The sequence below is a fragment of the Rhinoraja longicauda genome, chromosome 11, assembly GCF_053455715.1.
Source record: "Rhinoraja longicauda isolate Sanriku21f chromosome 11, sRhiLon1.1, whole genome shotgun sequence".
NCBI classification, from domain to species: domain Eukaryota; kingdom Metazoa; phylum Chordata; class Chondrichthyes; order Rajiformes; family Arhynchobatidae; genus Rhinoraja; species Rhinoraja longicauda.
Genome location: NC_135963.1, coordinates 48820425 through 48835324, shown reverse-complemented (window position 1 = coordinate 48835324; position 14900 = coordinate 48820425). Strand labels below are relative to the sequence as shown.

General features: G+C 39.2%; 1 protein-coding gene across 4 annotated transcripts in view; it reads right to left on the bottom strand.

Annotated features, from left to right (window-relative positions):
* Positions 1 to 6513: 6513 nt before the first annotated feature.
* Positions 6514 to 14900, bottom strand: part of edem3 (ER degradation enhancer, mannosidase alpha-like 3) — a 65308-nt gene continuing 56921 nt past the window's right edge. For 2 of the 4 annotated variants that reach the window (XM_078407621.1, XM_078407623.1), the window contains 3 exons: positions 14102 to 14287; positions 11261 to 11275; positions 6514 to 9130 (listed from right to left, as the gene is read on the bottom strand). In XM_078407621.1, coding sequence (XP_078263747.1) covers positions 8628 to 9130; positions 11261 to 11275; positions 14102 to 14287 — 704 coding nt within the window. In that variant the 3' untranslated portion in view covers positions 6514 to 8627. Of the gene's footprint in view, positions 9131 to 11260; positions 11276 to 14084; positions 14288 to 14900 lie in introns of all 4 variants that reach the window. The other 2 variants (XM_078407622.1, XM_078407624.1) reach the window with 2 other exon arrangements.

Genomic DNA, 14900 nt, shown 5'->3' with positions numbered 1-14900 from the left:
CCCTCAAGATTCACCTCATCCAGGCAGCCTGCTGTCTATTCAGCAACTCTTAAGGTTTTCATCTCCCTGCTCGATCCACAACTACAACTTGTGTTGCTCGCTTTTTGAAAGCAAATCCTTAAGGGCCTGTCCCACTTAGGCGATTTTAAGGTGACTGCCAGCGACTAGGCTGTCGCCAACAGTTCGCCGGGGTGTCGCGGGCATGATCGTGAGGAGTCTTCCAAAAATCGTAGTGGATCTCGGCGCATCGCTGAGAAATCATCCGGAGTGAAATTTCTCAGTGACAGCTGGCTTGTCGCCAGGTATCGTTGCTTATTGCGGGCGCTGTCGCATGCTGTCCCCAGGTTTGATAGGTTCTCTTAGATGCATTTAGAAGCACATAATATTAAAATAAGTAACGTCATTTCAAAATACCATAAAATGCTTGTGTTTAACCAATTTATTTACCGTCAGGACATTTGACAGGTAGATTGGAGGCGACAGTTTGGCGGTCAGGTAAGCGTGGGAATTTTCGCGATGTTTATGGCCACCAACCATTACATTTAAAGTGGGCTCCAAACCCAGATATACAACCCAGAAACCAGATATGCATCTCCCGTACATTTTCAAAGAATGCCCACACACTTTTCACAAAAATCCACTTAATCACTTAAATTTATTTTTATTTTAATACAGCTATTAGTAAACTGGAAGTAAATCCAGTTTATTCCTTGTTACAGTGAAGATTGGTTTTCAAGTAACCCGGGCAAGATGTTTTATTTCAAAACTCTCAAGTACTTACCGACTTGTCAGTGATTTCAGCGAAAATTAGGACGCCGGAGAAGCATTGACAGTGTGGGAATTTTTGCGATGTTTCCGAAGATGGTGTAATCTCGACCTGGCTCGGCATTGTCGTGGTCATTGTCGTCGGGTAAAAGAAAATTTCAGCGATCTGCTACGACTTCGGCAGTCGCCAAAAAAAATCGCCTAAGTGGGACAGGCCCTTGAGACTCAACCATAATATTTGATTAATTTGGATTTCTACATTCTGTCGAACAAAAGATTTTAATTTCCCAGATATGTAGGAAAGAACTGCAGATGCTGGTTTAAATCGAAGGGTCTCGCTTGACCCAAAACGTCACCCGTTCCTTCTCTCCAGAGATGCTGCCTGTCCCGCTGAGTTACTCCAGCATTTTGTGCCTACCTTTAATTTCTCAGATGTTCTCAATATTAGTGATTATCTCATTTACCTCCAAGGCCATCTTTCAGACACTTTCTCCAAAGCTGAAAAACCTACCTCTGATTACTTCCTGCACAATCATGAATCTTATGCTTTGATCAATTGACCTGGATGCCAAGGGACAATCAGCGCATTGACAATATGAGCGTAACTTCTTACAACCTGAATTTTGCTGCTTTGTTCAACATGGGTCAACATCCTTTTAACTTTTGTGTTGCATATCAATTGGACATTATGAGCATCATTCACCAAGGCTCCCATTTCCATCAACTTCATTCTCAGCTTTTTATTTGTTCACTGAACATGAGCATTGCATGCAAGGCTTCAATGCTAAAGAATTAGTATATAAGGATCCTCCAAAATGGTACGTCGCCAAGTTGGTGGACCTGGAGTCACATATAGGGAAGACCAGCTAAGGACTGATCCTCCACATGGTCCTGGCTGATTTATCCCTCAAGCATTATCACATTGGGCTATGTGGGATGTCCGTTGCTCAAGGATTCTAACAAATGAGATGCATTTTAACAAAAATCCAGTAAGTTCATGGTCATTCCAGATTTACTTGAATTTAAATTCCCCAGCTGCCGTGCCACGTATCGATGGTCTAGATAATAGACAGTAACACCTACCATGCCACTCCACTCCATTGATGAAGCATATCATATCATATATATACAGCCGGAAACAGGCCTTTTCGGCCCTCCAAGTCCGTGCCGCCCAGCGATCCCCGTACATTAACACTATCCTACACCCACTAGGGACAATTTTTACATTTACCCAGCCAATTAACCTACATACCTGTACGTCTTTGGAGTGTGGGAGGAAACCGAAGATCTCGGAGAAAACCCACGCAGGTCACGGGGAGAACGTACAAACTCCTTAGAGTACAGCACGCGTAGTCAGGATCGAACCTGAGTCTCCGGCGCTGCATTCGCTGTAAAGCAGCAACTCTACCGCTGCGCTACCGTGCCTACCGTGCATACTAAACATCTGCCATGGGCCACTTTTCGTTCCAATATAAAGCATTTCACATTTGTCCTTAGTGAATTTCATCCTTCATTGCCCTTCCCATTTGTAAATGTTGAATTCATGGCAAAAATAATGAGCTTGCAACTTTAGTTTAGTTTAGATATACAGTGTGGAAACAGGCCCTTTCGCCCACCAAGTCCGTGCCGACCTAGCAATCACTCTGTATACTGGTTCTATCCTACACACCAGGGGCAATTTACAGAAGCCAATTAACTTTTAAAACTTGCACATCTTTGGAGTTTGTGAGGAAACCGCATCACCCGGGGAAAACCCATGCGGTCGGTCACTGGGAGAGCGTACAAACTCTGTACACACAGCATCTGTATCAGATGGGTCTCTGGTGCTGTAAGACAGCAACTCTACCACTGCACTGCCCTTATGATTCTACTGCTTGAAGGCCGGATACTCAATGGGACCCAACTACAGATGCTGGGTTCAGGTCAGAGCAGGCCATCTGTGTATTCTGATGAATCATTCAGATTTGAGTCAGGTAGATCCGTGATGTGCTAGTCCAGTTCTATCATTTATGCAGGTCAGTATGATTCGCTTTGTTTTATCGTAGGCATGTTGCTGTGAGATTATTATATTTGCAGCCATGGTGGTGTTGGATTGGGCATGGAAACAGTTATAAGTACTCAGGGTTGGATTGGTGAATAAGGCCTCAGTTCCATTTGCATTTTAGTTTTACATCAGAGCAAATCTCAATGACAGTCCTTCTTAGTTTGTATCAGATCCACATGCAACTGATTTGCACTCCGTTTCTGAAAAACAGTGACAAATGCAAATTAGAAAGTGATGGCCTCAGTGTAAATTCCAAGGCCAACAAACTCCGTTAATTAATATTTGCTTTCTAAAGATCAAATTTTTGTCATTCATTTGCATGATTTACCATAAAACCCTCCCAGCTACACGATTAAGAAATAGTCTTTTGATTGCAACTTTGTCAAAGGCCTTTGTAAATATGGGAAGATGGGCATATCACATAATAGAACTCATGATAAACAGGTCATTGGGGGATTACTTACTCAAAGTCAAGGTGGTGGCTTCGGCGAGGTTTTCTCTTCCCAGACCCACTTTAACTGCTGTTTGTGAACTATTGTGAAAATCTTCAATTTTATTCTTGCTATTTGACGTCATTATTTTTACACACAACTGAAGTATGGCTGAACTGCCTGCTTTTGCCATTAGACTTGGCAAAATACCTGATACTATTAGAGGAATTGACAATGGGCAGGACTGCCAGGAAAACTTTCCTGCTCTTCTTTAAAGCAGTGTGATGGAACCTTTCCCATCCATTTCAAAGAGCAAATTAGACTTCAGCTTAACGCCTCTTTCTCAGAAGAGTTGTACTATATGTGCAATACCAAGGAAACTGTCTAAAGATGAAAGGCAACCCTTTCAGGAGTAAGGAAGGCCCACATCTGGTTAGCTACGATCTGTTAGTGTACAGTGAAAATCTCTTATCATATCAAGAGAAATCTCCTCCACACATCCCCCCCATCCCATCCACAAACCTGGTGATCTCCAAAACCCTCCTCAAAGTAACCAATACATCTCCATGCCTACCTTTCCTCTCCACATCGCCTCCAAGAATCCAATCTCAATGTCCCTATTTCTGCACGATGTCTTTCACCAGCTTGGTATCTAAAGGCATGCTGTTAACATCCAGGACGCTGAAGGAAAATGCTTTGAACATGTTAGTTTCCTGCACTTTAGAGGGTTTTTTGATGATACCAGTTCATGCAAATGTGCGTGAGACATAAGAAAATGCATTAAATGTACATGTTTTGTATGCAGAGATAGTGATTATGATTTTTTTTAACTAGTTTTCAATGCCAAGTGAGTATTGGTCAATTTCAAATAACATTTTGAAATTTGTCCGTTTGACTTAATTCAAATATTAGGGCATCCTTTCTATTGTGAATATTTAGATCAACATATCAGAGACTTTATTAATATTTACATTAGTTTATTAAACCTTTACAATCAGAACTAATCACAGTAATCAAATGCAGAAATATGTACAGTGATTATATCTACAAAATTAACCAGATCCTTTTACATCACAGTTTACATTTTACAGATGTCCATTTTATTTACAGGGTTTTCGTGTGGTGTGTAACCCATCTGTTATTGAAAGACATGGACTCCAGCAATCTGCTGTGCAAATTCTACAGTCTGATTAACACAGAATGCCACAACCACAAGGAAAGAACAGGTCCCAAAGTCAAATTTAATTTCAATTCAAATTAAAATCTCTTAGAAAAGAAAATACATATCTATTTTTTTTTTTTAGTACTGCACGAAATTTCCCTTTCCTCTCTTAAAAAAATAAGTTTTACATTTCGAATGCCTTGTTCGCATAGTTTTAATTTTGACATGAATCTGATATTTCCCGTGTGATTGTAAACCACAGTGATGTGAGAAGCCAAAGCCAACACCACCAAATGGACTTCAAAATCAATGAGCTAATGAACACAGATTTTCAACACGGTATCAGCCAATGTGTTGGAGGTGAACAGACCATATGACACAAAATAAGTCTATTGAACAGCAGGTTCTCACTAAACAGAGAATAAGGAACAAACTTAAGTGATGTCTCCCTGTAAAACCAAGATACTTTCTCCAGGAAACATGCTCCAAATGAATGACTGTTTGACATATTTATTAAATCACTCAGTTAAAACAGTGTGGTCGGCAACCTTAAGTGACAGTGGAGTTGTCGGATAACCTTCACTTTGCCGAGCTATAGTGTTATTATCAATTGCAGCCTTAAATCACTAAAATACCTGCCATTGTAAATCCAAATACAAAATAAAATATTGGAAATCCTCATCAGCATTAGTTGAGAAACAGTTGATATTGCAAAAAGCTATGCTCGACTTGAAATATTAGTGGCTTTTTTTCTCTCTCTAAAGGTGTCGACTGACCTGCCAAGGGGCTTTTGGTATTTTTCAGCTTTTTATAAAGCCAGTAATTAGCTTTTAATTATTTAAGTTCTTTGGTTTGAAAGTTCAATTGAGCTCATATATGCCATATAAAGGCCTGCAAAACAATCCGACACCCTTTGAAACTCTTTTGCTTGAGAATGGATGTCAACATTGAGCTGCTTTGTAAATGTTCAGTCAATATGATAAATCAAATGAAATAATATCATAGCCGTTGCACGCTGCCCATGATGCACAAAACACAGCAACACATCGGCATATTGCTTCACCATAAAGTTAAAATGTTGCAATGCAAAGGCAGTAAAATTGCTTACTTATCTTCCCCTTCCCATTAAAACAAAATACATTTTAGTTCCTAATTTTTTCAGTTAATGATTCAGCAATTTAATTATTGCAATTGCACTTTGAGTTATTCAGTCTGGACCGTACAGAAATAGTTAACTTTTAAAAAAAATCACCTTCTAATAATTGCAATATTTGGGTCAGCAAAGAAACAGCTCCGACATTCAGCAGCAAATACGCAAAAGCTCTCTACATCTGCAGGATACCTGCTCCAAATTATAGTGGAATTATGACATTTAATAGATTTCAAAATTTGTCAACATCAATCATAATAATGAACAGTAATATACAGCATTCTTAGACACTGAAATTATACACAAATGATGGTTTATGGAGACCATCATCTGATACTGAAAAATAGTAACATATAGATTTTCATCTCAGTGAAACAAGAAGCCAGCTTTCAGAATGATCCTTTGCAGTCTTACCTTTTGAGAACTGCAGGAGCATTTCTTCACCCTGACAAAAGTACACGTTTTAAGTGATCAAGTATCTGAACAGTAATGAAAATGTCTCTGATAGTGTACGAATTAGGCTTATTAATGATTCATAAAGATGTGCATATTTTGCCATGTGCTAAGATGACTCAGTTCATAAATGATGCACATTGCCTATCCCCAAAAAATCTTAATGTACTCTGCATGACAAAGCCACAACATTAAACATCAGAAAACAATGTTTGCCATGTAGATTACATTCAATATTTTGAACGAAACTCCAAATACTGCTAACTCTTAAAAATGTCAAACATTTTTTGAGTTTGGAAAAAATGAGTAGCAGTTCAAAAGTGAACTCTAACATTTTGGGATTTTTTACAAAATGTATTTGCTTTGCTCCAAAGTTTAACTATTTGCAGAGGATTATAATGGTTGGAGAGTACACTGAAGTACAAGGATATACCAGTGTACTCTGTATCAATAAAACTAATTTGTTAGAGGTAAAAATAGATCCATGAAACAACCGTGCACTTTAAAAAAAAAAAAAAAAAAATTTCTCTCTTCACACGTTGGTGGGGATACACACTGCAAGTGCTGTCCAGTTACTAACCCTTTATCAAATAACTATATCCTACTGGCATCCAGCCAGAGCCAGGTAGTCAAATGACCACTGAACATCCGCGTGCCTTTGGTCAAACAGTCAATCCAGATAGCTGATGGATCAATGCAGACATTCTCCTCAAGTAATACTAACCTGATGGACTTCCACATGGAGCAAGCACCCTGGCTGATGCTTCTGTTCCCTGGACTAATGACAATGAAATCAACTGTACTATTGCAACTGAACTCAACTGATCCGGCAACTGGAATCTAGATTACACTACTCAGTAGCACACAAGACTGAACATTTATTAACCAAACTATGTTAACCAAAAACATAGTAAGAGAACAAGTAACACCAACTTCTATTTATATAGTGATTTTAACACAAACTTATTTATATAGCGACTTTAAAACAGTAAAACATCGCAAGGCACTTAATGGGAGCACAAATCGAACAATGACACATGTTCAGCAATTTATTGTTTCTAGATTTGGGATAGTGTTACATCACTATGAAGGGCATTTAAAGTGGTGCAGATGAACTACCTAATCCACAGGTAGACACAAAATGTTGGAGTAACTCAGCAGGTCAGGTCAGTCTGAAGAAGGGTCTCGACCCAAAACTTTGCCCATTCCTTCTCTCCCGAGATGCTGCCCGTCCCAGTTACTCCAGCATTTTGTCTCTACCTTCGATTTAAACCAGCATCTGCAGGTTTTTTTCCTACCTAATCCACAGCACCGCTATTAGAATGGTAGGGCTATATGATAAATAATACTTAAGGAGTTCAATCAAATCAGATTGGAAAACAGTTTAAAATTCTATGGATCTACAAATAATGCTTCAAGGAGGAAACATTCAACAGGTAAAATTACAGAGGAAAGTCTCTGACATAAATATTCCTGCAGATTGCACACTAATCCATAATGTTGTGACCATCTGAAAAGGTTCACAAACATTAGGCAATTGTTGTTGTACACTAGTATTGGGCTTCCCCAAACTACCGGTCTAAAATAATCTTCATGCCTTACACAATTTAAATTTTTAAAAAAATAAAACATAAAAATACTGTTATAACTTTCATCCAAAATGATCTTAGAAATGATTCCTGTTTACAGTATTAATATAGAGCTGCTGCTAACCAGAACCTTTTTACAAGATTAACCCTGTCATCTGATATCAACGCTGTAACTGGACAGATTCAGCAACAGTTATTCAGTTAACAGCTACAGGGCAGAAATATCTAATAAATGGACCAGAATAGAGAGATCTGACATGCACAAAAGGGTAAAAATCAGTGCCTCTGCAGTGGTCATTTGCTTAAATGCTGCATAGGTCGGCTGTTATCCCCGCAACACATTTAATGGAAGATAGCAAACTTGTAATGGTTTAGGAGTGGGATGGAGGGATGTGGTCAGCAGGACAGAACAAAATAAAAATTATGCATGTCATTAATTTTTTTTGAACCACAAGTTCCAGTGTCTGACAACACTGGATCCCATTTGAGATAGTGCTGAAAACACTTCATAATAAATTTCATCGCTGCAAGCAGTTTTGTCAAGAATGATTTTGTCTGATGAAAAGCAAAAAATAGCTAAAATCATATTTCAGTAATTATAGATATATTTAAAATAAATTAAGCAGTTGTGTGTTTTAATCTGGCGATTGGCAGTCAGCTTTTTGTGGTTTTAAAACCTGCAGTAATACAATAAGATTAGTCTGCAACAGTGAAAGAGTGTGCGTGTGAATGGATAAGGATAGAAAGGTGGAAAATAATGCGATGCAAGTTCTCTCAACCCTGGCACATTTCTCTCAGCCCAAGGTATGCTGTATCAGGAAAACCATTTATCGGAGTGGCATTTTCAGATGAAACAGGTTGAAGAGATGGTCATTAAATTGTGGGCCCTTTTCCCCATTTGAAGGTTGATACAAATCAAAGAGACAGATCGGCACATTCTTCCAATTGTTCAGGAAATGTCTCTCTGCGCAATTACACCCAGTTCACCTGGGGGAAAGGAGGAAAATCGCATCGTACAAATGTATGACCGCGGTCATAGCTCATCCTTCTCCATCATTTCAAAGGCGTCTATCTCTTCCTTCCAGTCTGATAACAAGGAGTCTATTGTTCGAGCCTCTGTCTCTTGACTAATATTTGGACTGGACTCCTGCTCCGTCTCTACCTCATTATCAATCTCTTCTTTTTCCTGATCTGAAGACTGAGCACAAGATTCCTGTTCATCTTCAAAGGGCCCTTGACAACCTGTCCTTTGCATGTCCTTGTCTTTGCCATCAACAGCATCCGAGGATGTGCCAGTAGGAGTTTTCCTTCGGTTCTGATCAGAACCACTCAAAATATCCAAAATTTCGTTTCGTAGTTGCATCTTTGCATCAGACATGATTGACTGATCACTGTTATCATTCACTGATTCGTCAGCTTCCCCACTGCTTGGGATTTTATTGTTTGGTGCTGCTTCTCCCTGACATTCAAAAGTGGCCGAGCTTGGCTCCCTGGACTGCAAGACTGAATTTTGTTCAGATTCTTCCATTCCCGGATCTAAAAACCAAGTGTTAGAATATTAAAGATAACGCTGCATGGATAAATAATTAGATTTGTTATTATAGGTTCCCTCTGATCATGTGTTAAATTGTATTTCATTGTTGTACAGAGCTCTGCTTACACAACCAATCATTACTATTCTAAACAATAGAGCAACCCGAATTTTTAAATGAATCAGATACAGAATGATAATAACATTGTTTTTATGAGATATTACAAATTACCAATGGCTTGTTCATAAACTGTATTTCATCTCAAATCAACAGGTGACTTTTAACAACTTTATCTTTATCTGATTTTTACTGTTTGGATGACAAACTTGAAGTGGCTTAGCGGGGCATGAAATGGATAAGAGTCTTTCTCAAGAGAATACAGGTGAAAAAATCCAACTTCCAGATAATAACCTTTATTATTCTGATAGAAGCAGAGTAACTTCTATTTATTCTCAAGAAACTCCAGTGAGTTTTGTCGTGGTCCTTGTTCTAGTGCATCAGTGGTGGAGGGAATGAATATTTAGGATGCTTGACTGGATGCCAATCCAGTGCAGTGACTGTTTCTTTATGTAAATGAAGGAATTGTTTCAAAGCAACGCCCAAAAAACAACCAGGAAGGAAATATTATTTCCAGATATTCCTGTGGCTTCAGTTTGTAGTTAATCGCAATTATAGTCAACACTTATTTCCTCCTGAGTCATCATAGCCAAGCTATCCATTTCATGCCCGGCTAAGCTGCAACCATTTTGATGTCATTCCAGAGTCAAATGGACAATAGGCACCTCACGGTAGGTCGTCTGCTAAGAGACGCCTGCGTCTTTGCACTGCCGAATTTCTTAACTCGCCTACTTTAGCTCATCTTTCCTCAAAACTTCTCCTTCAATGTGTTTCCACGCAGACCTACAACACCATATTCATTGCCATTCCTCGATCAGAATATCTCCAGTTGTGTCACTTTCCCATGTTGTCAATCATATTTCAGCCAATCCCATCTTGCCTCCTCAGAACTCCATTCATTTCAACCTCTAACACCTGAACAAAAACTATCCCCCAACTATATATACACACACCATACCATTTTGCCACAAATAATGCCAGCATCAATGCATCCACAACCCCAGAAAATCCTTCATTCTGTCCTCCAAGATTACATCAGAAGCCCATGGATTTCTTTTTCAACATGATTGATACCATCTGTCCCTGCCACTTCCCTTCTTTCCTTTAGTTCCCCTCACACTACTGGCTGTTTCATTTTTCCACAGATACTACCTGCTGAGTATTTCCAGCATTTGCAGTGTTTTTTCTAGATTTACAGTATTTGTAGTTTTACTGCTCTTCAATTAATGTTAAAGGCTCCCCACCATAGCCCAAACCCACATATTTCTCTTGTATTCCTTCCCCCCACCCAAACTATCTACCCCACTTCTGCCGTTACCAGACTGTGTGTGGTAAATTACCAAACCAAACTACTGCAGCCTTGACCCTAGTCCCAACTGTTCACCAGTTCTGGCTCCCAAATTTGCTGATTATTGTTGATGGTTCTCCAAGGATACTGCCTCCCTACCCTTCAAACCAGCCTTCTTGTTAAAATCCTACCCTCAATTTCTCACTAGTTGAAAAATGCAGATCTCTAACCTTTTCCTATTAAAACTGCTTGAATTTGGCATCACTTTCAAACCTCCATCCTCCTACTTTGAGATTTCGTCCTCTTGGTTTTCTTGTCTGATACTATACCTGTACATCTAGCTGCAGACAGTGAATCTCTTGCAATGCCTTCTCTTCCCCCTCCTAAATTGATGCTGCTAGAATCATCAAGGGCCAAACCTTATCATTTTCATTTAAATCAACAGCATGAATTTGAATGCCGGAATTAATTATTCATGCTCCCGACCTCCCATTTACAACTGCACTGCTAAGGACAAAAACGGAACAAGGTTCAAATATGTCCTGCTTAAGATGAGGATGGAAAGCTGGATGGTTAGTGACCCGATAGCTGTTATTACATACATTCGGGCATTTGCTTTCTAAATGATTTCTGTAGACATCCAAAGACATGGTCTGGTGTGATGTTGAACTCAAGTCATGGTGAACTTGAAAATAAACTACGTACTAATGTAATTCATAATTGTTTTACCTTTAATAATTGTGGCTGTTATTTTTGTCCATGTGCGGCAAAAAAAAAAGCAACACAGACTGGTTACAAAATGAATCATTCCATACTTGATCTAATTATACATGTGCACGTCTAATCACACACACCCTATGAATGAAATTCAGGATGCCGAGTTACATCTAACCTATGAACATAAATGGCATTAGCTCACACTTTCCATCAGCAAAGTAAGGAAAGACATTACCAACAGTGCTGTCCAGCAGCACTTACTTACCAGTACCCCACTCAGTTTGGATTCTGCCAAAGCAATTGGCTGCAGATCTATTACAACCTTGGTCCAAATATGGACAAAGGAATTGAGGCCAGAGATGGGTTAAGATTAACAGTCCATCATATCAAGGCAGGAATTGGCTGAATGTGCTATCAAAGGCCCAGAGGAAAGCTGAAGTCAATGGTAACCAGGAGATAAACTTTCAGTTGTCTGCAGTTGAACCTAGCGTAAATGAAGATAGCTGGGATTATCAAAGGCCAATCATGACAGCTCCAGGACATCAATGTAGGATTTCCTCAGGACAATGTCTGAATGCCCAACCATCTTTGATTGCTTTATTCTCTCAGGTGCTCAGCTGATGACTGTACATTGTTCAGTTCAATTCCCAACTTTCAGACGATGATGCAGTCTATGCCCTCAAGTGACAATGCCAGGGCAATATCAAGCCTTCAGTTGTTCAGTGTGAGTAACAATTAACTTATTGCATTCCCTTGAGATTCAGGCGATGACCATCTCCAAAAACAAAAGGTCTAACCACCTATTCTTTTCATTTCAGTTGGCCAAAGCCAACTTTCCACAATCAACAACTTTGAAAGTTGTCAATCAGCAGTGGCTTCATTGTGCTGACCATATCAATGCTGTGAGTATGACGACAGATCAAAGGGTAGAACTTAACAACAAATGATTTATTTCCCGACTTCCCAAAGCCTTTCCACTATTTGCAAGATAAAGGTCAGATGTGTGAGGGAATATTTGCCGATTGGTTGTATGAGTGCAACTGCAACAAAACTTCAGATGCCTGATACTAACCAGGATAACAGGATAAACCAGGTTGTTTGACCAAATTTGAGCTTTTTCCCCTCTGCACCATGGCTACAACACCTATCATCTATACGATGCAGTGCAGTACGCCTGCAACCCCTTTGACAGCAACTTGCAAAATTACTGCCTCTCTCACTTGGAAGCTCCATGTCTCACCGTGCCATCTTGGAAATAAATGGGCACTCCTTCATCATCGACACTATGTCACAAACTGCAGTGGTTCACTAAGGTGGCCTGCACCACTTCTTAATGACAAATTGGAACGGCCAACCTATGCTTGGCTTACAAAAAATAGACATCTATATACTAAAACTTTTGTTTGTTTGTTCATTTGTTCCTGAACTACAGCCAAAACGGTACACGATAGCGTGACAATTTTAGGCCCGCCTTACTCACCATAGTCCCTTTGGTGCTAATGGAAGAAGTTTCATTGAAATCGGTGTTATATTTTTAAAGTTATTCACACTTTAAAGTTTAAATCTATCTCCTAGGGAGGGAGGGGGATGGAGGGTGGAGGATAATGGGGGTTGAGGGGGATGGAGTGGGGGGAGGGGAAGGGGGGTGGGGAAGGAGGAGGGAGGGGGAGGGGGGGGAGAGGGTGCTGCACCAATGCAGGAGAAGTTTGGGCCCAACGGGTCCACTTGGTCTAGTATACCATAAATATCACTTACCTGACTAAACACAAAGATAATCTGCACATTCGCACTTATATTTAACTGTTCATATATTCCACACATATTCATCTTGCTTTTTCAGATTTCTAAAAATAAGCCTTTCAGATTCTCCATTGCTTTGTCAGTGTAATAAGTTTAATGCCAAAAAGTGTGTGCATGTCCCAAAATAGTATTATGTCTGAAGTACTCGGCATCCTGGCATTGAGCTTTATATATTTTTTAAGGAAAAAATGCATAAACATCTTACACTATTTCAATATAATTTACAGCAAATAGAGGCTCATAACATTATGGGATATACTTTTTTTAATCAAGAAACACAATCCAGAGCAGTGTTTCTCATTGACTAGCATCACAAAATGGAGGGGATCCCTATGATATCTACCCAAGACCTCTAGAATCAAAGTAAAATACTATAACGTTTAAGGGATTTCACTGTCAAGCACTGCTCAAGTTGCGAGTTTTATATAACAAGGAAAATCCAGCATGGCTGAAATGAGAAAGTTAAAATCACAAAACAAACTATTAATGATTAATGATCCTCATAATCATTCGGATAACGGGTCAAAAATAATTGTATTAAACACTACAAAAAACGACATTTGTTACAGATGTCTTATGCACCTAAATTGGACAAGGATACCCAGTGTAAGAAAGCAGGTGCGCCATTTTTTAATATGAAAGGAAAATTAGATGTGATCAGTAAAAAAAGAGGAAAGAAACACACACAATTTTGTTTCAGAGATATGACATATGGATAACTAAAATATATTAATTTTCAAGTATCCCTTGCATGGTTTAGCATTGAATGTTTGGAGGATTGAGTTACTAGTACAGTAATAATTGCAATCCTGACATTTGTTGTTTTACTACAGTAGTCAGGATGTTTAATTCAGTTCTAGTGTAATGTGAAGGACAATGTTGGAACGCTGCCCAGGGAATATATAACACACAACAGTATTTTAGATTTCTAAGCAGTGAGACAGGTTTATAAAGCATGCAAGTTAGAAACTAAGTTGATATCTACATTTTTTTTTTAAATAACACTGTAAATTACTTTGGTTTTAGAATGACTTACTGTTGGTTTAAATTTACCTCTATCCTTCGCTTTATCCGAGAGCAGCACTTCCACTCCCTGGTATTCCTGCATAGCATCAAGAATGATATTCCCTTCCTTGTTGAAGAGGAAAAGCATTGAGATTGTAACATCATCAGTGTTCTTTCCATCACCAGCCATTTGGAAGAGTGGCGCTGTGTCACTGCTGCTTCCTTCATTGTCATCTGTCCAACAGTAAACTCAGTTAAAACAACAGGAACATGTTTCCAGTCCAGCAGAATCTTCAGTGCCAACTAGATTGGATTCTTCTGATTAAAAGATCTAACAGACAAGGCCAATAGGGTAGGTTGGTCCGTCTCAAGTTGTGGTGATGACTGAACCACAACCCCAATGCAACATTGTGATAGTGATCATGAAGAGATTATTTTCCGTTTCAGGTACTTGTGATGAGCATTCAGCATATTTAGGTCATGGTCAAATGAATCTACTCTGTCCCAACATTGCCTCAAGTCCATGTTTCATGAAGAAACACATTTGGCTTTTCCATGTTTTTTCCCCCCCAAAATAAGATGGTGAAAATTTGCCAGGTACAGGGATTTTTGTGTTATGGGCTTGGGCTGACATGAAACAGAATCCACGTGATTTCCATTCAATTTGGTCTATCTTGCAGATAAGCTTCAGGAAGAAGCTCAGCAAGAAACAGATACAAATATGACAGACACTTCATGCCGTGCACCTCAAACTAATCCATTTCAGCATTTTTGACAAGTGCGGTAAAAATCAATACTTATAAGACATCTAATTAGTATGCACTGATAATTCATTTGAAATTCCTGT